At 44.5% G+C, this 23759-nt stretch overlaps 1 protein-coding gene across 1 annotated transcript in view; it reads right to left on the bottom strand.

The window, feature by feature from the left end:
• Positions 1-738: 738 nt before the first annotated feature.
• The window catches only part of LOC119459121 (cytochrome P450 2C31-like), a 58676-nt gene continuing 35655 nt past the window's right edge, over positions 739-23759 (bottom strand). The window contains exons 5-8 of the mRNA XM_049671147.1: positions 22585-22700; positions 15114-15369; positions 13689-13879; positions 739-1057 (exon numbers count right to left, since the gene is read on the bottom strand). Coding sequence (XP_049527104.1) covers positions 867-1057; positions 13689-13879; positions 15114-15369; positions 22585-22700 — 754 coding nt within the window. The 3' untranslated portion in view covers positions 739-866. The remainder of the gene's footprint in view (positions 1058-13688; positions 13880-15113; positions 15370-22584; positions 22701-23759) is intronic.

Here is a 23759-nt window from a genome sequence, read left to right on the forward strand (position 1 = left end):
AGTGCCTAAATAAAGATTACGGTTGCATCGTTCATTTGAGGCAGCCCAGTAAAGTTCGTTATTGATCATTTGCCAGGCGATGATGGCGATATAACTCAGTGATACGTCATCTGAGTGATCGCCGAGCCTCTCAATAAATAGCGACTTCACCACTACGGCCGTGAAACATCACGTATACAACCAGTGTTTCAAAATCCTTCAGCATTTTAAATCACCCATATCAAGTCATTTGGTGGGAATATTTCCAGTATTTAGAGAAAAATAACACAATTCACAGTGCCACCTTATGGCCCGCTAACATATTGAAATATATTAAAAATATTTTCTTGTTGTGTGATGGAAACATTCTGTAAATTTTGCGTATATATGTGTTGAGTGTTTTTATTCTTGCTACCCAATGTGTAGTTGGAAAAGTGACAGAAGGCTTTCATTTGTTCCGCTTCTTTGTCACTAACCATGTTGTGTCTATGCATGTGTGTAACGTAATTACAGAGCGAAGGAAATACAAAAATCTTCGTAAATTGGTTTGGTTCTAGCGTGCTTGTTCCTTAACTTCATTAGTTAAATTTTAACGCTCCTAGGACATACGCCATACAACTGTAGGCGATGCATTAAACATTCTGTAAGCACGGATGTTTCTCAATCACGCCTTAAAAGAGCAACTACACGGTGCTGCGGTATTGCAGAAAATTTTGAAAATAATAAGAAAAGGCTGTCAACATGATTGTACGAGTTTTTATGCATCATTGCGAAGCGCAGTACGTTTGGTGCAGTTCAAACATGACCTCATAACTCGTAAGGCCTGCTCATACGAGGCCGTGAAGCATGTCCCAGCAATCGTGAGTGCTATGCTTTTTCTCGAAACTTCAATCTTCAGCTGAATAACGAGGCAGAAAGCACATTCTAACGTGGTCCAATTTCTCGATTCTTGTGGACGGGTCGTCGAGGTCGTACTGTAGTGGCTGTTCAAGGACGATACGATACTTTTGTAGAAGACATGTCACCATCAGGAAGATCTTCATTGAGGCAAACACCTCTCCTGGGCATGACCGCTTCCCTGTAATGAAGTGAAGAAAGCAAACTCAGGAACTAGAATGCAGGCAATCAGAGGAATACAATGTTGAATGTAACAAAGGGTAATACAACGGACAATTATCCCAGAAGTGTTATGCTTGGAGACTGGATTTTAGGCAAATGCCTTTTTGTTTCTTGCGCTCCTATCGCCCCACTTTGATATATGAGCATGAATTAGAGGTTAAGAAGGGTTTTTATAGTGTTTTTATAGTGCCTATAAATGCCTATTTTGGCGTTTGTGCCTAAATGCCTCTAAATGCCTATTTTCAATATCGGCGCCTATATGAACACTATTTACCCTCAAGTTTCGCTTTCGAGTGATGTTAGAGACCGTTATTCATGTCACCGGGCAACATTGACTGTTCGGAACTCTATGGGGTTCAACCTAGTCCTCTAGTTCAACCAACTCCGGAAAACAACTGCTTGCAGCATTGAAAAGAGACGCGCCGGCCTGCATATGCCACCGCGCTGACATTGCGCGAGCGTTTGGCGAATGCGAAACCGCGGAGAGTCGTCAGGGGAAAGAAGAGCGAAGAGCAAAAGACGAAATGAAAATGTGATGTGCACGCGGCTTTTGTTTTGTTTGCAATTTACTTTTTAAGGCGTTCACCGCCGTCGGGCGTTCCTTCTCAGCGTACGAGATCATTCTCAGAGACAAGAGGCACAATTATAAATCCAAAAACCGGGAGATGGTGGTAGTTTGCTACTGTTTCCACAATCGTCACAGTGATTCTCAGACTACGTTCCGCGTGCTTTTCAAACATATTTCTTCAAACATGTGCACTTCAAATGGGCGGAAGTGTATTTGGCAGTGCTGGGACGTCTGGCCTGTACAATTCGGATAATGTCATTGTATATGAGGAAATTGCGAAGAGTTGTACGTAACAGTCCTCATGTAAGAACATACTAATTTCTTAATAAATCGTAGTCTCTCTTGCATTTGTTATTTGTCTGTTTTTGTTGTGTCTTAATTTAATTGCGTCAGGCAGACATAAAGTATCGGTTTTTTAATCTGTATTCCCAGCTTTCAAGTATTCTTTTTCATGCCTGTTTCACTATATGCGACGCTCGAGTACAGTGGCCACTGAACATGAATATGAGCAGTGTGCTTATTGAATGAAGCCAATTGATAGTCATTAGGCCAGCAGTATTATGGGTCAATTGCAAGGCTATGTTAAAATTTTTTTTATTGATATGATATGAGGAGATGTTGACGCACAAGTAAGGCGCCGGCTACTCCTTAACTCTTGAATACGTCTAACCTACAACATACAGGGTTTAACATAGCCTTTTCATATAAGCAACGTTTGCACAGCAACACGGTGAGGAAAAAAAGTGGTGCATACAATGTAGAAGTTCAATCACTCCACTGGACTGGAGAAGAAAGTCTCAAGAATATTGTTACGGGTTATTCTGTTAGGAGAGGGTTTATTGGGACACGACGTACCCCACTTTCTTGAGCGCTAGCCTAGGTTCCGTGATCCCTTGCAAGACGTCCTCTTCTTCCACCCCTCGTATCTGTGTCCCACTACAGCATATGGCACATACCCAAAAAACACAACACTTTCACGCTTGTAACACATCCCCCCGCGCAGACGAAGCCCACCGGGCAAGTCAAACAGCATCTCGAGGGGTAAAGGGCTTCAAGCGGGCAACATGAGTCACTTCAGTCTTTGAAGAGCGTCGACCATTTGAATGGAGGCGCGCTATACGGTAATTCAATTCGCTTATACGCTCTAGACAACATAAGGTCCAACATAATGTGCCAGTAGTTTTTCGCACAACCCACGTTTTCTTGTTGGCGTCCATAGCCACACTAAGTCACCTGGATCATATGTGACGTGTCGGCGTCGGCGGTCGTAACGTGCCTTTGAGCGATCTTGTGAAGCAAGAGTGCGTAAATAAGCAAGGCATCGGGCTTCTGCACGACAGATGGTCTCAGATATGGAGGCATCATCGTGGTTCATAAATGGGAAAATCGTATCAAGGGTATAACGTGGCGGCTGGGCGTAAAGGAGAAAGAAGGGGCTGTAGCCGGTAGTTTCGTGCTGGGCGGTGTTAAATGCATAAGTCACGAAAGGTAGAACACTGTCCCAGTTCTTGTGATCTGCTGAGATGTACATGGACAGCATGTTCGTGAGAGTTCTGTTGGTGCGTTCCGTGAGGCCGTTTGTTTGGGGATGGTACGGCGTAGAGTGTCGAAAACTTGAACAACATAGACGAAGCATTTCTTCCACATCTGCAGTAAACTGTCGCCCACGATCGCTAATAACGACTTTAGGAGGCCCGTGTCGGAGAATGATAAATCGTAGCAAGAAAAGGCACACGTCGGCTGCAGTAGCCGATGGTATGGCAGCCGTCTCGCAGTAGCGTGTCAGGTGGTCAGTGCACACGACGATCCAACGATTTCCGTTAGAGGACCGTGGAAACGGGCCGAGAAGGTCGACGCCGACTTGCTCGAATGGAGCCCTTGGGGGTGGAACAGGGTGTAATCTACCGGGAGGAGTACTTGTGGGACGCTTGCGACGTTGGCATTCGTTGCAGCTAGACACGTACTGCCGCGTCGTCTGATGCATATTGGGCCAGTAAACTCTTTCTTGAAGACGGTAAAGCGTTCTAGCTGCTCCCAAATGACCGGAGGTTGGGTCATCATGCATAGCCCGCACGATGGAAGTGCGTAGGCTTTTCGGGACCACGAGGAGATATCGTGAGCCTGTGGTAGAATAGTTCTTCTTATATAGGAGCCCATCACCTGTGCAAAAGCGATTGGCTGTTGTCTTTTTGGCAGCCAGCAGTTGCTTTAAAGTGTCGTCGTTTTGCTACTCAGTCTTAAAGGTACTTAGATTAGGAAATGCTGGCTCCAAGGATACGATGTAGTGGTCGAAATTGGCTGCGCCACAGTCCATCGTGGGAAGCGGTAGCCGCGAAAGGCCGTCTGCGTCGGCGTGCCGTCGACCGCTTTTATATGAAACGGTGAAGTCGTACTCCTGTAGACGGAGGGTGCAACGTGCAAGTCTACCAGATGGATCACGCAGATTGACAAGCCAGCACAAAGAGTGATGGTCTGTGATGATGGTGAAAGGGCGTCCGTACAGGTATCACCGAAAGCGCTGCACTGCGAAAATCACTGCGAGACATTCCTGTTCCGTGACGGTGTAATTGCGCTCGGGCTTGCTTAGAGAGCGACTCGCGTACGCTACGACGTGTTCGTTGATGTCGAAGCGTTGAATAAGAACAGCGCCGACACCAATACCACTAGCATCCGTGTGTAGTTCTGTTGGAGCCGCAGGGTCGAAGTGTTTGAGAACGGGATGGAACGTCAAACGGAACTTCAGTTCACGAAAAGCAGACGTACATTCTGGGGTCCAGTCAAATTGAACGCCTTTGTGAAGCAGACACGTCAGTGGATGTGCGATGTGACTTCAAACCACGCAGAATGTTGTCCATGAATCGCTCAAAAGTTGCGGGCGCGTTACACAGCCCGAACTGCATCACATTAAATTCGAAAAGTCCTTCTGGTGTAACGAATGCCGTTTTTTCCTTGTCTGCCTTGTGCATCGGAATCTGCCAGTATTCGGACCGCAAGTTTACACTCGAAAAGTATGAGGCCGAAGAAAGGCAATCTATAGCCTCATCAATCCGTGGCAAAGGGTATACGTCTTTCTTGGTAACGGCGTTGAGGCGGCGGTAATCAACGCAAAATCGCCATGTGCCATCTTTCTTTCTGACTAGAATTACTGGGGCTGCCCACGGACTACTCGACACTTGAATAACGTTTTTCTTTAGCATGTCATGGACTTGGTCATTGATGACCTTGCGCTCCGAAGGGGACACCCGGTATGGCTTTTGTCGCAGAGGCTGGTGAGATCCTGTGTCTATGCGGTGTTGTACACGAGAAGGTGGAAAGGTAGGTGGAGTTTCTCGCTGGGAAAAGTCGAACACCGCGACGTGCTTTCGTAGAATATTCGCGAGCTCCTGACGTTGGTTCGTACTGAGCGATTTGTTTACCATAGCCATTATGGAAGTGTCCGTCGCGCATGCAGCTGAATGGGACTCATCCGTGGCATCGGTGCCTTCTGCGAAGATGGCGAGCGCCAACACTTGATGTTCACGAATAGCTGCAAGTTTCAGACCCTCTCGTAGTATTGTGGGTTCATTGGTGCAAGTTAGCGTCCATAAAACAGTACGCCCGTCAATAACCGACAGCGTGCAATAGGGGACCAGAACACTCTTCTTAATGCAACTAAGGGGGACGGGCTCTACGGCAGCATCAAATGTTCTGTCGGTTGCAGGAGAACAGGCGACTGGGACACATTTCGCAGACAACGGCGGTACAACGGTATCTGCAGACACACAAAGGGCACTTTCACTTTCGTAACAATATAAACAATAATGGCATCTTACAATAGTCTCTAATCAGCGGGTGGTGCACCCATCGTGTACATGCATTTTCACATATAGTCAGCCCAGAATATAAACATAAATCACAAATCCCAGACGCCTCTCTGGTTTCTCTGTCTTTCTCTCCGTCCAGATTGAAGCTTGCACTACTCGTTATTCTAGTCACTAACATAGGTCTCTATTTATAAAGATCTTTATAAAATATATGAATTGTTTTAATAATACATGAGCATTTTTTGCGAGTACACCAGCTCGTCATGTTAATGTGCTATGCCTTGTATCAGCACAAAAATGTGTAATTTGCAAAGTTGATGTTTAATCGTCACAATAGTGTAAATGTAGATGATTGGTAGCTTTAAAGCAATAAGGAACCATTTATTCCGCAAAAATATAAAAAAGATAATACCCGTAGTGATACCTAGAGCTCCATAGAAAATACTTCGGGAAGCTTATATTGGGGATGGGCGAACTGAAATTTGGTGGTAGGCCAGTTTGAAATTAGGTGGTGTTTCTGGGCTAACTGAATTTGGGGCTGGGCCAACTTGGAATTTGAGGGTGGGCCAAATGTGGCCGTGGGCAAACTTACATTTGGGGTGGGCCAACTGGAAAATTGGGGTTGGTCCAACTTAAATTTATGGGTGGACCACGTTGAAATCTGTGGATGGTCCAACTTGAAATTTGCGTGTGGGACAACGTAAATTCGGAGATGGGTAAACTTGACGCTTGGGGGGTGGCGCAATTAAAGTTTGAGGCTTAGCCAACTTACATATTGGGGTAGGTGAACTTCATTTTCGAGGTGGGCCTACTTGCCATTTGGGGGTGGACCTATATAAATTTGGGAGTGGGCTAACTTGAGATTGTGGGGTGGCACAGCGTTGTATTGAGTACTTCTGAGCGTCCTTCGAGTTATTAACTCCTCGCAGGCAAGCAAGCACGTTGAGACGCTTGGCACGTTTTCATTATGCCTTACCAAGGTGCAGTTAGAACGCACGCGAGAGCTTGCACGGATAAGGAACGCGCGTAGCACAGGCTTGCGAGAGCGACATCGAGGGTGACATGGCATCGTGGGGATGCACTCTCCCCTAACGCAACACCTCACGTGCTACTGCGGCAGCTGGTGTTACCTTTCGCTCGCTCTACCCCGTCAAGAGGAGCTCGTGCCCGGCGTGCCGACTCAATCGGTACGATTTTCTTGAACGGGCCGGATGCGGGGAGAAAATTTCACAATTGTCTACTAAAGCCTAAGCATTCTTTGCCACAGAGAAGGCCATGAGTAGACATGCATTTGCTAAGAAAAGCATGTAAACAATAGTATGCAAAAGCGGAGTAAAAGCCGAGACAAGCAATGCTTATTCATTACTAGACAATTCTCAGAATTTCTGCAGCATTTTTACCCAAATTTACGGCAACAATGCTCGGTAAGAATTTAATTTAAAAAAGAGCATTGTCATTTTTCTAGAGAGCAAGAAAGGAAGCCCGAGAAAAAAATTATTCATCAGATGGTTATTCTCTCTTCACAGCTTCAACCATGTCGTAAATTTTGTTTAGCTAGCAAAAACTAAAAAAATACATTATGCAGAAATATCGTTTAAAATGGTCATATGTGTTTGAGAATGAGCCAAACTATTTAGCAACACGTAGGCGCCACGTACTATTGACCAAAAACGTTTATGGACCACAGGACCTCAAAAAACGCTAAATATCAGCGCAGCCTTTAAAAGTAGCTAGTAAAACCTCACATCACAATTTTATTCGCATATACCAGTAGAGGCTGCAAATGGGAATACCAGGGTGCGTTTTGAGGCTGCGGAGATATTCAGCTCTTTGTCAGATCCCTTGGTCCGTAAACTTTTTTGGTCGATAGTACATGGCCACACACACCCACATTCATTTTTGTTTCAGGCCAAACAGATACACTTTATATGCAATGTTTTGCATTCGTCAGTTACGGCATTTGTTTGTGAAACGTATACACAAACATTCTGCTTGTGAAGCGAATACTAAGCATGGAAAAATTAAATTAGCTGCGTGCACAGCTCGACTTTCTCTGGCTAGCACTTCAATTCTGAGAATGTATAAAAGACATCGTGCAGCTGACAAAAACAACTGTAATGAGGTAATCTTGGCAATACCGTTCGTAAATAATAAAACATAAACTTTTCTAAACATGTCATTTTATTGTTTCTTTCTTATTTACAAATTAAGCTGGAGCTGTACTTTCAAAAGCACAGTGGGCGCTAGTGGGTTAGAAGCAATATTCTTTGCTGCATTACATCCTTCCACTATTGCAATCATAAATTTGTTGGATTGACCTTTTCAACACTGAAAAAAATTGCCTATCGGTGGCACAGTGGATTGAAATGAAGAAAATTGAATTCCCATTCTGTGTAAACCAATCTTAACGTAGCCCATTTTATATTACCCTTAATGTAAAAGTTACATGACAATGTGCTTACATAGCTGCCAATATTGGGCTGAATAACACACTGGTACTTATACGTTCACTTGCATCCTCATACCAGGCTTTCGTTTTTGCCTGTATTATCTTCAAAATACAATTTATTTTCAGGTAATACATGCTTATTACGCAGGTGAGCAAGTGTTCTCTCGTTGTTATATGTAATGTGAATTCTGTGTGCAATAGCCTCTTCTACTAGCACTCCCCTTTTACCATGAAATCCTAATTTTCATTTCGGTCGTGTAAGAATTTCATACTTTAATGAGGGTCAGCTGTATGATTCATATTTATAATTACATTTTAATCCTCAAAATCTTAGTTATTGTTCTGTTTTCGCATGCAGCATTATTCACGTAAGTCGAATCTTTTAGTCAGATACCCTGTAAGATAATGTTCATTTTATAGGTGAACTTCCCAGATTACTGTCTTGGTACGTAGCCACAAGCTGTTTAGAGGTCGTCGCCATTGATGTGTTTTGTGAAATCTAAAGTTGATCAGGCTGTACCAGTGCTTCATGCACCAGATAAATAACAACAGAAGACTTTTAACTGTTCTACCAATAACAGCAAAAAGTTTGGCGCGCGAGAATTACATGTATCACATTTGCCTCTGGTGACTTCAAAAATGGCGCGTCTGTGTTATATGTACGTATAGTAAACATACAATTCTCCTTTATCCTTCAAATAAAACCTCACTACGATGACACTGTTCTACCCCAGTTCACAATATATAAGATGCAAGCACCATTTCGCGCTTTCAATTTCTTGCTGGCATGAATTACATCCAGTGTTAAACATCCAGTGTTGAATTTTTTTCCTCATACTAAACAACTCTGCCTGTACTGCCACTTGCACATGCACCAATGCAACTTCTAGAGTAATTGCCTTCCTCTTGTTTTCTCTATCTACGACGAAATTACCCACCAATGTATTATTCTTGGTTTTTAATATACACTCATACAACTACACTCATTCAACATCCATATGAAACACTTTACTATGACTTTTTAATGAATTTTACTGTTTGTGGCTAGTTTATAGTTGCTTGAATATTTTGTTTATTACCTTCTCTACTGAAGTAAGTACGGCTGCTACAATTCTTTATGGAATCTCTGCCATTCAAGGGACCACTCAGATTAGGGATGGTGCTCTTTTGTTTTTCCTTTGACCGCGTACGTCCATTGAGGATTTTGACACGTCGGCAGGCGTTTCGCCTTCTATGTGTTACCGAGAATGTGCCAGTCAGCACGCACCAACACACTAACGTTCACGTAACTGATAGTCGCACACTTTGAATGAAGACAGGTTTTTCAGAGACCAAGCGACTAGCCACGTGATTTCTTATCTACATTTATTCAATGAAGTTTTGCCTGCTATTGCAAATAGGCTAATTGATGTTTGTTTCCGGCCTGCACTAAGGTAAGCAAACCACTGTTATCAACTGAAAAGTGCAGTCTCTCGTCTATTATCGTTGAGTAGCACTGACAATTGTGCAAGTTGGTACGGATGCATTATCGTCTTGTTTATTCACAAATAAACTGGTAACAGTACCTTCATTGGTCTAGAAAATTATGTCACTTTTTGAATGAGCGTGCATACTGCAAGGGAAGCCTACGCAGTATGGTAATTTAACCAAACCTGTGTAGCTCATGCTATCTTGATGAATTGCAGTGGCAAATCTGAGAGATAGAGTTCCGGAGGCTTAAACTCAAATTTCGGAGTAAGTATTTGTCTCATTAGGCCTTTTCAGTCTCCTTTCTGGCAGCTATACTGAACATAAATATTATCCTTACTACTTTTTTTGTGAGCTACGTATTCTGGTGCACGATGTGTAGCAAAGTTTGATCGTAGCATTCCTTCCCGAAGTCTTTAACAAATAAATTCACCTCGTAGATACGAGAACAGTAGTGCTTGTAATGATTAGTCTTTGTGCAAAGGCCGTGTCGACAGTGTGCTGGTCTTTAAAGCACCAAATTGGCGCAAGCGATTCGCAATACGACATATTGCAGTGTTCAAGAATAATATTGACCCTATGGCAATATTTCACTTGGACTAAAATCTCGGTACGTAAACGTAATTGTGAGCAGTATTATCGAAATGCGGTCGCTGCGGGCGGGGATTGAACCCACGTCCCTGGTTTTCATACGCACAAATGCTGTAAACTCTGCGCTAACGTGTCTAGGGCGTCTCGAGATGAATCAGAACAAGATGAACGATGAATATGAAAAGTTAAGCTATTTAGCGACACCTCATCTTAACATAGTCCGCCGACAGACAAATTTAACTGCTGTCGTCAGCACTTAACCATAGGGAACTTGGATGACGCTTAAGCTTCGTATTTAAGAGTGGAACGCGATAGCATTCAAAGATTGCTGACTGCTTGTCACGTTTCCCGGCAAGTGCAATCGTGATGTTTAACTGGAAACGGTGGCGGCGAACGCGATGCACGAAGGCGAGTTTTCGTGTTCTTTTTTGTGTTGCTTATTTGAACTATTTTGTTTGTTTAGTTTCTTTGGTGACACCTTTCTTTGATTCTTTTAATTCTTGTTACCACGGCTAGGGTGAAGCACTAGCACCCGCCCATTCTAATTAGTGAAGTGATCGACAAACCTCAAACGACAGCTGGAAAACGGGTTTGTGTTTGATTTTCCGCGTAAGAGAAGTACGTTTTCTCTTATATTCAAATTACAATTTGACGAAATCATGTCTGTAGGTTGCGTGTAAGTCGTACTTTACAAATTTTCTGACGCATTTTATTTTGAGAAATTCAATTAGTTCAGTAATTCCTGCGCGCAACGCGAAGGGCCTGCGTGGTTCAGGATGCATGGTTTCGGATGATTGCTCTCATATAGGACAACCGGCGTCGACGTCGGACGCTGACAGCGACGCCTGACCCCGACACCGGATTCTGTGCTACACAGGACCCTTAACGGCATCGCGATAATGATTTCCGTAGGTTTTGAGGCTTCCAAAAAATAAATTGAGGTACCTATATCTAAGGTTACTAATAAATGTTCCATAATAAATATTGTATTTTGTGTATATTCCACATTCGTATTACCATTTTGTCGATCATGCAACAGATTGACGCATTAGAAGTTTTGCATTTTGATATCTACGCATGTTTAAGTGGAGCAGAACAGCAAATGTAGTGGCTTTGGCGTGGTGCTGCTAAACCCACGGGTACGGAATCAAATCCCGCCCGTGGCGGTCCCATTTCGATGTGGTCTTAATGCAAAAACGCCCCTATACCGTGCATTAGGAGCACGTTAAAGAACCCCAGTTAATCAAAATTAACCCAGAGTCCCCAACTGGGCAGGCCTCAGAATCATATCGTGGTTTTGGCACATAAAACACAAGTATTTTTTCAAGTAGCACATACTGTCTTACACTATTAGTTCTTTATTGAGTGAGCCTGTCTTCTCAGGCAAGAAAAGTGAGCAAAGGGCATTGTTGTTTTTCGCATTCCTTAAAGATAACTCAGAGCATCGCATTTCCATGTATATTGCGCACGCTGCCCTTGAAGTGCACCAAGCGTGATATTTGTATTCTGGTACCCATTACCGACTTCACCCATAAATCTCTGCTTTAAAAAGACAACACAACTTTCTGTTGGAACTACAGCAATTTATGTCGCTGCTACAGAAATATCGGCCAGTACGACAGAAGTTCTTGTCGTTTCTGTAGTTGCGACAGACATTTGTGATCGTACAACAGAAATTCTGAGGTCGCAATAGCAAAATTCTGTCGCGACAACCAAGAGTTCTGAAGCCGCAACAGAAACATTCTGTCGCACCAACAACAGTTCCAAAGTCGCAACAAATACTTTATATCATGAAACGATTATGACGTCACAACAGCAACTCTCTGTCGCGAAGACAGACGCTTTCTTCCCCGGCATTAGAAATGCGCCACTTTTTTTCGCTACGACTTAAGTTCTGACGTCGCGACAAAAGCGCTTTCCTTCGCAAAGTTTTACAATATTATGACAGTTACACATCGGTGCTGTGCACTGTACTTTTCTGTCACGCGGTATTCAAAGCTGCGTTCTCCGAATCCGGCAATGCTGATGGCACCGACACCTGCACTTAAGTCAACGTAGCCTATCGCCGTAATTGTGCCATGATGACACGGCACAAACAATTGCCCTACCGGACTCCTCAAGATCGGCCGCTGATCGAAATCATCGCATCTGCGGCAATGGCTGCGTATCCATTTTTTTCTGTTGCAAGATGCGACACACAGTCCTGTGGAGTGCAGGTATTGTTACGCTCAGCACACTAGTTAGTTGCCCAGAAATATTGCATAAGCTTTCGTCGAGCGGAAAAGACGTTTTTGGGTTGTTCCAAAAGCTGCACGAAAATCTGTCTCGCTCGGGTGTCGGTATTCTGGCATAGGCGCTACCGTGAGAAACAGGTATGTTGTGTAAATGAGCCCTTATCCACAAATGTGTATGTAGCTAGTTTGCACTGAACACACAAATCATATTCGTGCTGAAAAAGTGTAATGAGAGAGACAGCAGTATAAATTACCAATGAGGACCCTTACACCGTCCAGGTCGCCGTCGTGTATTTCTGAATATAAACATAACCATATAAAGTTGCAACGCATACGTCTGCGCAGCAATTTTCCTTTACAATATCATAAAGCAAAATCATCATCTAGCACTTCACGGAGTACTTGTCTATAGTAACACCTTTCTCTTCTATAGAGTGAAAGCGCACCTTGACTATAAACGTACGTCAAAACCCAGCGTAGACATTTTTACGGTTGACATGGTCGAAATGTACCAGTACAAAGGCGTTCGGAGCTGTGCAGTGGTAATATACTGGATTCAGACGCGTTAGGTCGTAAGCGCAAATCGTCGACTGAGAATTTTTTTACCTTTAAATTTTTTACACATTTACGTAGTCCTGAATAGTTCTCTGTTATCTTTTTCAGTAAAATATTGATCAAGAACTACAGCACGTCAGACTACAGAACTTCCGACTACAAACAACAGACGTCAGACTACAGGACGTCCCAAAATACGACAGACTGAAACTTCCTGTGGTGTTTTTAGACTGGGTTCCTTACAATTTGGTGTGCACGTAACCATAGATCGTTATAAGTTATATAGTAAGATAGAAAATGACAACGGAGATTTACTAAGCATATTAGGCACTTCTCTAAGACAACGATCAATTATTTTCGAGTCATAATGTGCCCTCCCTATGTTGTTATTCCATGGGCACACCCCCACATTCAAGGGCACGTTCTCCAAGGAGATGCATTAACCGTACGCAAGCGATAATCATGCGGGTCCGTTGTAATTGTTATAATATTCTTGGTTAACTGCCACACGAAAAAAATGTATTGTCACCACAAGCTTCACGCGCATGGGTAATTTCTAGGCATGTTAAACTTATTTTTGTATAATCTCTTTTTAATTCTAAAAGCGTATTTCATCGTCTTTCATCTCAAACATGGAATTCGTTTGGTGTAAGGAATTTCGTAATTCATTTCAAGTGTACATTTCTTAATTTCTACTGCGTTGATTATGAATGAACTTACCTGATGTGATTATATCCTACAATCGCAGCATACTTTGGTCGAAGGCAGTTCACAAAAGCATGATATACAGTAGGTGTTTCTGCGAATTTTTCGCCGAACAGACTATCAGTCTGTAGTAACAATTTATTGCCTCCAATATTGTCTATAGTCTCAATTTCAGCTGTATAATTACTAAAACAACTACAAAAACACACTCAACTTACCCGCTGAAAATGAAACCACGTTATCGAGCTTTTCATGTACGAACAATCCATCCTTGTCAAGAAATCGGCTAGGGTCGAAGCGATGTGGTTCAGACCATAGACCAACGTCATAGTGTGCTGCCCACATGTTAAATAGGACCACGGTGCCTTTTGGTATGAAAAAGTCATTGATCACGATGTCCTCGTTAGCCCTGCAGTGAGGTGCATCATCATTCATGAGGAGCTACAGCATTGCCTGCAACTTTGCAGAGGAAAATTACGTGCCGAACAATGCGACCAACAAAAATTTTTATGCGTTTTCATTCTATAATGTACACTATAGAAATTTACGACGAAACCTTCCAGTGGAAAAATGACATGCTCACGGCACGGCTCATAAGATATTCTTATTGTGAATGACAAGCTGAAATCCATATTCACGGAAAGCAGGATATGAGGAAATACGGTGGCAAGGCCAACTTCACGTGGCGACTGTTTCTAGTAAGAATGAATTAACTTTCCCTACTGTTGATTTCGGAACTTCAGATGTGGCGTCACTACCGTCTAATTTCTTATTACACCTGCTGTGACCGCTACTTCTGTATGATATACAGGAGCAATCGAAAAAAGCCACGTGTAAAAATCAAGGCATGGAAGACAGACTGGGACAGATTTGGCATGCTTGAGTAATTTAATGCACAGTGCAGGTAACTACCGATAGCGCTCGATCTGTCTTGTCTTCCCTTCTTGTGCCGTCGTTTCTTGCGCTTTAACTCAAGGGGTAATTCGTACAAACTCACCGTAATTTAACTTCTTGTAAGCTACCGATAACTGGGCTCGTTTTATTTGAATCCGAAAAAAAAGACATTCAAATTTAATTGCCACACTGTACATTCTTCTCAAATAACCCTCAGATCTGATTTGGGGTGCAGGTAACATGTAGTAGAAATTACTTTCCACAACGACTTTCACGGTGCGTGCATCTAGCAACTATTGTTGAAGTTTTTCGCCGATTTGTTTGAGATATCTGCGAATCAAAGTTTCTTCTGTGCAGTTCACGAAAGCTTCACTCCACACCAATCAAAGGTAGGTCTGATGATCTCTTCCTCTGTAGAGAAGATCGATCATTAAAACTTTCTTAACCATGTACATGACCCATTGGGTCCCGCCAATGCACTTCATTCGTTCTATGTGTAATATCAGTCAGCACAGCTGCAACATTCATGCAGTCGCCTGCGTATTGAGCCCACGTTTGGCGAAAAACAACAGGCAACATTTTACCTATAGTATCTCTGTGTAAGAAAAATTATGAAGCCGCTTATACGCAAAACAGCCTGTTTAGCCGTTCCTAGAAGTTGTACTAGGCGTCATTCATCCAGCTGTAGTATGTGCTTGCACTCAGCAAATGACCGCGCGCAAGCACCAAGAACATTTCGTGTGACTTACTCCCTCGGTACGCCAAGCGGCGGCGCCGGCTTCCACCGGTGGATTTCCCAGCAGCAGGCCAGTGTATAAGGCATACGCCTTCGATCTTCCCATCTTGGCCGCCTGTCCGCACCAACCACTTCGTCGATTTCTCGCTGCACTCTGCTTTGTATGTCTGGCTTTGCGGCAAAGTTGAGCAGGTGCCACTGCACCGTGTATGTCGTGCTGAAGGTCCCAGCTATTAGGAACGTTTTCACGTTGCCTACCAGAAACCGTTCTGTTGAACAACAAACGGCCAACCAAACAGTTAATCGACCATCAAGGTTATTATAAAAACACATAAACTGTGCACTTCTCTGCGCTGCCACGGAAGCAATTACACGTGTGAACCAGTAATAATGAGATCAGTATATATGTCCTATTTCTAGGCATTTCTTCCAGCCTATACCTTGGTTTATAGCTTTATAAATGCAAGAGACGGCGTATATCGCCGTTTAATTTGCACTCAACATAATGGTTACTCGAATGGTCAACCGCTATATATCGACATACCGCGAAGCGCTATCAGCCAGTTTGGTGCTCACATCAAAACCGAACTGTTCGCTCGATAGCATAGCCACACGCATAGCTACTGCTTTGAACATTGTCGTGTTTGGTCGTCCGACAGCTGTTCGCTTCTGTAAGCAAAGCAAGCCATTCAAGGCAACACCGGTAACAACCTAGGGCTGAAGTTTTTACATGAGTGGCCGGAATAACATGAGCGAATAAGCTGAAATGCGCGTGCAAAGCAGTGGCCCACGTATACGCTGTTCTTAGCCGGGTGCTGCTGTTGCAGCGTCAGGGTAGCATATAAGAGACGTCTGTTTACCTTGTGTCGATACGACGACTAGTGCAATAGGTGCTACGCCAGCACCCCCCGCCTGAATAAAAAAAAGCTTCGTGCGACATTTTGTGCCACATGAGCTGCGTTGAAATGCTTGCTGAAAGGCAACGGTAACCTTTGTACAAAAAAGAACTTTGAAAATCTTCCGCTTACGGTACTGCATCGACAAAATGTGGAAACGAAAAGAAACGCGAATTTTTATGCGATGCACTGTTGTTTACTGCACCGTACTTCGAAATTTTTAGGGGCGTTTTACGACTTTTCATGGCTAAAAGGTTTTTTGCACATCGATTGAAGACACCCGGGGGGTTGTTGCACCAGTTGTTTGTCTCTAATTATTTCCAAACCGATAAAGATTACGAATTTTCACCATCACAGGGCGATCTAGAATTCGTAGAAAAAAAAATCATGAGCCATTCCCCTCTGTTAAAATGGATGACAAGCGAAGCTGTTTCGCACACGACGTGGAGCACACGGCTTGAGTGCGCTTGCCTGGCGAGCCGCTTGCGGCTGGCCTCTAGGGAACGATCTTCATCGGTGTTTGCCGCTCACCGCCGCCGATTGCATTCTCGCATCTGTTTTCGCCGTCGCTATTCGTAGGCGCGCTGCTCCTCGGGAGTGCGCACTATACGCGGCCTCCCCATTACGACGGGTAGAAGTGAAATTCTAAATGGAGAACGGCAGCTTCTTATGCAAACGACGCACGCTGGTGTCGCCTCCGCAGGAAGCGGAAGAAAACTAGGTACGCACGAGCTTGGAACGACGAACAGAGAGGGTGATGTGAATGTAGACATGGCCGACGCGGGTCGTGCAGCCGTAAATCTTTGAAAATCGTTTATTTTTCTACCGGAATGTCTACTGATCTTGAAAATGGTGCCTATTGCTAACTAATTTATAAGAATGCATATCCAAGTGATGAAACGTATGTTTTGCTTAGAATGAAGAGATTTTACATCAAATACGGTGGCACCTCAGTTTTTCCCTTACGGAGTTGAAAAATACACGCAACCCTAGCCAATACATTCTTTAAAAATTTCCTTTTTCACTTTAGTATGTGAGAGCGGAGGGAGCATTGTTTCTTGCACATATTCACTGAAGTGGCATGCATGATTGCTTAGTAAAGTTCACTGAATGAAGTTTTTCCAAACGGTACAGAAATGGCAGAGTAATAGCGACGTCGGTGGGACATTGGTACTGCACATAATCGTAGCAGCGCAAAGTCGAGAAATACAAGGCTCACGCTGTGTCCTCAAGCAGCCGCTTCTTCATCGCGCAGCGTACTGGTGAATTCAGCAGAATGCGATGTTGGGATAGTTGGTTCATGCTTGAAATGTGGTTCTGGCGCGACAAAACTAAGAGGAAAGCAAAAGGGACAGGAAGAGCGCCAGCTTGCAACTGAATTTATTACATAGAAACATCCATCTTTTATGCACACAGGAATGACATGCGCAGAACCATGGGCAGAACTGTCTTTTCTGCCGCTCTCTCTGTCGCTTCTTCTTTCCTCTTAGTTTTGTTGCGCCGAAACCACATTTCACGTACTGCTTAAACACATCTGTGTACATTTTCCGCACGTTTCTATGCGTTTAATCCCCTTGTGTTTCTTTGTTAGTCGAACCTTTATTACTAGCTTCGATGAACAGCATCAGTGCCGGATGAGCAATTTTTTAGGGCACTTAGCTTAAGCTTCTAGCGCATGTCATCGCAAAAAAGAAGAAGAAAAAAAAGATTAGAGTACGCTTAAGCATCGCCTTCAAGAGCGGAACGCGATAGCATTCAAAGATCCTTGACTGCTCGTGAGGTTTCCCGCTAACTACAGCTTTCTTTTTTCTCCACCTTCCCCTTCGCGCGCCGCTGCCGAGGAGGCGAGCGCCATCAAGATGGTGATTTTGCAAGGAACAGGCCCGGGTGCGCCGCTGTATGAATCGTAGAAATGATGGATAAGGGGTTTTGTGTTTTCGCGCAACATAATTATGTTTCCTCGTATATTCAAGTTAGAGTCCGACGCTATCACATCGGTAGGTTGCGGTTAAGTCATACTTTAGAATTTTTTTTCTGGCGCATTGTACTTTGAGAAGTTCAATTGATGCACTAACGTTGTTGCGCCATGCGGAGGGCCTGCATGGCCAGGCTGGTTCGGGATGACTTTCTCGGCCGTGGACGCGAATTTGTGCAAATTTGTGCGGAATTCTGGACGGAATTTGTGCGACACGGGGTCCCTGACGTTATCTCGTTAAAATGAAAAAAAAAAAAACGCGGCATATGTTTTGTTTTAAATCAGTACTCCTTGTGTAAATTCCGTGCAGACGCATATACAAGGCTGCAATAACTAGACGCCTTGGCTTGCTTGACCGTTAGCATCACAGTGAAGTTCCCTGTTCTATAATTTAAAAAAAAATAAAGGTGATTGTTGTGTTTTGCATTCCTTAGAAGTAGCATGGCGACGATCACCGCGCCTCAAAAAAGCCTCGAAATTGAGCCGTAGCCAATATGGCAGACGCGGCCATTGTTGTCTGATGACTATGCATTTTGATTTCTCCTATTGTGTACCAGATCACGTTCCTCGGCGAGCACCATTAAGCATGTGAACTGGCAAGACTGCTTGCTTCGTTCCTCCGAAAATAAATAAAAGTGGCAGTTTCGCCTGATAGGCGAAGCATCGATTACGATAGCAAATTAGTGCACATCTATGGGAATTAATAATAGTAGTTTTATCGGCCGTATGAACTTGTAAACACAGGAATACTAACTAAATTACCAAGCGTGGTACCACGCGTGCACAAGGACACATGAACGCATCTCACTCGCTGACCGCGGAAACTTGCTGTCAGAATGCTGCAGTGAGTAAGCGTGGCGGCAGCAGCGGGCAAATTGACCTTCGTGCCGCCGCTTGCATCAACGGGGAGTAAGCCGCGAAAACACAGCGCAGGGCGGACTCTGCCCTCGCCGCAGATGGATTTCAAGATACAGCGGCCCGAGTGTGCGGGCGCGCCGTAGAACGCGTTTACCCCCAACCTCTATACCCTCCTCCCGGAGCCTCTCGGGCCGGTTGGGCGCACGCGGCCGCTCGGGCTGCCCGAAGTAGAACGCGGCCCTATGCTTCCTCCGAAGCGTTGCGCGCGACTGGAAGACGTAGCGCTTCTTCCCACTCCTCTCCTTTGCGTACGCGTGATTCAGCCGCGATCGCCGGCTCACCCTCGCACGCTTTCAGTCGCACATGCAGCATACGGTGCGCAGACAATTCTGTCGCCCTTGGACATTGTACGGAACCTCACGGCAACATCGACAGCAGAAATCAGCCTGGAGTCTCCATATCATTGCTAACACAATAAAAATAACCCTCTAATAAGCGCCAGCGAGCTTCTGCATAGTCGTGGACAGGTTTCAGTGCGCACTGCTTAGATGGCAATGCGGCTGTTTCAGGTTCCGAAATCCGGAAACTACTCAGCACATCCCAATGGAATACGAAGGTAATAACCCAGTGAGACCCGTAGGGCAACGCACGCCTTCCAGAATAGCTTGAATCAAAAGTGAACGAAAGCATCAACCGATCAACAGTTGAGGTGAAAAAGAGACGTATAGAGTATTGGTCCAAAAAAGCAGGGAGATGATTGATGCGATTGGATCCGTTACATGTATAAGTAGTGGTGCAAGGTAGATAGAGAAGTTCTGTGAAAGAGGAAAAATCCCCGACGATCACGATACTCCTTGATGCAAAATTTACGCATAGATATCTATATACGTATTTTTATTTCGCAATATATTCGCTTGTGCGGACAATGTGTCTAGTGCCGCACGTCACAAACGGAGCAAAGTGGGACGCGACTGCCTCGCTTATCGGGAGATCACTACAGGCAACACGTAGGCATCGCGTTCGCGCGATTCACAGCAGCCGCCGCAGACAGACCTCTGCTCACGCAGCGCTTTGTGTGCAGATTTGGTGTCGCTGAACGCACTCGACACATGGATTCGATGAACACACGACGGCGCACTCCTCTGGCGCCGTCTCGTAGTGGTCGTCGCCAGTCCCGCGCGCGCTTGTATTCTCACGCTGCACTCCGCGTTCCCGTTCATCGTGCTCGTTCACTCGGTTACGCCGAGGGAGGCCGATTCTTGCCGCAGGAACAGGCGCCTAAGAGCTGCGCTCTAAAATGATAATGGCGATGTATGCAGGGTCGCTATAACGTAAAATGATTCCAAACTGTTTTGATTCCAATTTCTGCAATCAGCCTCCATGATTGGTCAAAACATTTTGGGGCCACTCCCAACTTCAGCCTGTCACGCGACGTCACGAACACCACGATAGCTCGCCATCTGATATAACGTGTACACACTGATTATGCATGATTAAACCGCACAAAAGAAAAATAATCATTCCTGATTCAGCGCCTTTTCACCATTAGCTCTCTGCTATTGGCCCAATGTTTTCTGGCTACGGCCACTTCGCCTGTCTGTCACGCGACCTCACAAAACCACGAAAATTCACCACGTCAAGGTGACGTGTAGGCAAAAAATGCATGAATATGCCGAACAAAACTGACATTTTTTCTGAATAGCCACAGACTGCCCCGTTCCGAAAGGAATAGAAGATGACTGCCCACCGATCACTTAGGCCGTCGTTACTCGCACCTGCCGGTGAGCATGTATTTATTTGCGCATGATAAACCGTTTGGCTTGGCAGTAAAACCTTATAGAGCCCTTTCGGCATGCATACGACATCGCTCTGCCAACTCTCCTTGCTGAGGATCCGATTTAGCGGCATTCTTGTCCTTCCGTTGCACGCCGCCGCGACTTTCGACCAACCACCACAAGCTAAGTAAGGCGAAGCGGACCAATCGGAGAAGCCGGCACCACCCTCTTCATGCGGCTATCTATTTTAACTGTGCTGGCTCGACCCCATCGAAACCCGCTTCACTAGAGCATGCTACTCGCCTCTTGTCAGCAAATTAGATAAGAAAAGCCGCTGAGTGTAGACAATGTTATTGGTTTTGAAAGCGAACAAAGGTGACCTCCTATAAACGAGGCGAGTGTTTGATTTGGTTGTTCAGACAATGCTGCGGGTGACCGCCCGATGCTTGCATCGCTGGTTACGTAAATATGACGTCAGGAGTTTGGAATCATTTTACGTTATAGCGCCCCCGAAATGATAGAAGAAAAAGCGTGTATAGGATGCCTGATTAAGTCAAGAAAGCTAGGTGACTATTTGTCGCCGCCCGATTTCAAAGGGGTCCGCAGTAAATCCTCATCTTCCTCCAAAATATGCCAATGAAAAAGGCTGTGGTGCCATTTGCCCACTCTACGTACGAGTCGTATGGCGTTGTCCGTCTTAGTCATTCACCTTCACAGCCGTGGAATGGCGCGCGATTTCTGACCTGAGTGAGCATGTTTTACATGTTTCATCGTCTAATTCCCGTCTGTAACGCGCTTTAGCATGTTAGCAAAGAGTGAATGCAAGAAGCGAACTCGAAGCTTTCACTTTACACATTTCTTGTGAATACACAATAGAGCTCAAATTGTCTATGCTCTTTTCTTTAGTTCCACTATTCCACGATTTCATTATTTCAACTATTTAACTATTTCACAGCGTAAGTCGTTATGGGCTCATTCCAATAGCCATTTCGGTTCACGATGGTGTCCGCCGCTGCCCCCGCCGACGGCGTTTGGTGACCGTAACCGCTGTAGCTGGAAATGCGAACAAAAAGTACCCGGTTCCTGCCGGGATTGTATCCGTACCCGCTGCGTGGGAGTCAGATTACTACTGAGCCACGCAAGCGCTTGTCATCAGGTAGCGGAGAAATGCCCTATAAACGCGCCCTATGCAGGTGCAGACGACGAGATGCGAGTCTCCGCCATATTGGTGGCGCCATCTAGTTAAGGGGCTTGCAAACGTAAAGCAACGTGCGCGGTTACAACCAGGCATCATCGGGCTCAGCCGACTGCTGTGCAGAGAGCATTGGAAGCCGCAGCTCGCCGTCGACGCCGGGCGGACAGTTCAGTTCGTTCTCGGCAAAACGAGGCGAAGAGACTACCGCGAAGACCCTGTTGTGCGTGGTGTCGAAATTGGAGTTACTCTTGAGCCGCTCCACCAGCTTACGCTGTGACTTTGCTGCGTGTGCCACCCAGGCCTGTGACTTTCTTCAGCAGTTCGCTAATGATCATACGATGTGGCCTTTTATTATTTCTTATAATAAAAGCCACGCAAGCTCTGATCCATCCCACCGATCCATCGGTGCTTACGTGAGCCACGTAAGCACCGATGACTATTTGGTTATTAAGAATCATTGCGAAATTACTTTGATGTTTTAACGACGTTCTAGTGTGACAAAAATAGGAATAACTATTTTTTATGTTTCGCTTAATATTCCAGGTCAGTGTGCTGGAAATTACACACATTTACTAAATCAGTTATTCCGATTACTCTAAGCAATAGTCCAATCAATTTAGACGATATAATTACAAAAAAGCATTTTGAGTCGATAATTGTTTTATGCAGGCAAAACAACCGATAAAGAGAACAAATTCAGTGCATCAAGAAACATGACAAAGCTCAATATGTCACGTCTCGTGCATATTCAAAATTTTTTCTCCCACGAAACACCGTAAGTTTACCTTGAAATTTTGGAAATGGCTCCTGTCTCGCTTCTTCAACCTTCTTCATATACCCCGCAATGAATCCTTGTCCATTGTTTTCACTCGTGCTTGGCTTGTAGTTCTCAATCTGGTCGCTATGAGAGAGTTGAGTTTTCTTACTCGATCAGCGTTCATAAGCTGAGCAACATACGTACAACAAACAAAATTCCTGAAATGCTGCAATACTTGCGAAACTTGCTTCACTCATGACGACTCCATTCTTTTAAATTTGTACCGTTTTACCATCCTCTTTCTAAAAGCAATCGCTGATATTTGCCAACGGTATTCGATGATGTGTAAGGCCAAGTAAAAGATTTTAGATTTTACGTTTGCAGGAGATCAGCAGGCTCTTTTGTTTATGCCTAAAACTGCGAGCTTCGCTGAAAATGGCAGAGGTTTCGCATTTTATTGCTAAACATATTGTTCAATTGTAGTTTGAGATGTGTTACGCGTTTGTATCTTTCCATCTGAGATTGGCATTCAAACGGTTGAGATGATGTGGTTTTTGATCCACCTGCAAAGTCGCCGAGATTCCCCATCAGGCACAATAGCTGCAATACAGGTTTCTATTTAGCGTAACGTGGGTGTACCGGCTAGGTCCATGGATTAGGGCGCTATTACCACTATTTCTGCGTTGCTCGCTGTACTTCTTTAGAGAGCTGCAGTAAAATATGACGCAACAATTTAAATCATGTGGCCGTATTGCATCTTAGGTGGCCCACGTTGCATCAGGAACGTAAATCATTCGAAGAGGTGCTTAAAGTGGGGCATATTCGAAGTACATTCGCGAGGCAACCAAATCGGTATCTTAAACATCTCAATAAACACCATACTGGCACCCTAAAGCTTTTGGCCTACTGTAGGTTTTATGACATCTTAACAGTCCCAAATGATGCTTTTCAACAGACTGGAAGAAAGCGATGGTAAACTATTTATAAGAAACCATGTCGAGAGAAGAAAACATTTTAAAGTGAAGCCTAAATGTGGCTGTTTCTGTTGGTTTCGGGGGTATGCGTACTTCCGCTCGCTATTCGGACCTAGTAATTTACTTTGCAAATGTCTTGCAGTTTTTTGCCATGCCAATGTTTGCAAATAGTGTTTGTGGAGCTGATTTAGTTTTTAGTTATGCTTCGGTATCAGTATACCGAACCAAC

Source organism: Dermacentor silvarum, chromosome 7, assembly GCF_013339745.2.
Source record: "Dermacentor silvarum isolate Dsil-2018 chromosome 7, BIME_Dsil_1.4, whole genome shotgun sequence".
Classification (NCBI taxonomy): Eukaryota; Metazoa; Arthropoda; class Arachnida; order Ixodida; family Ixodidae; genus Dermacentor; species Dermacentor silvarum.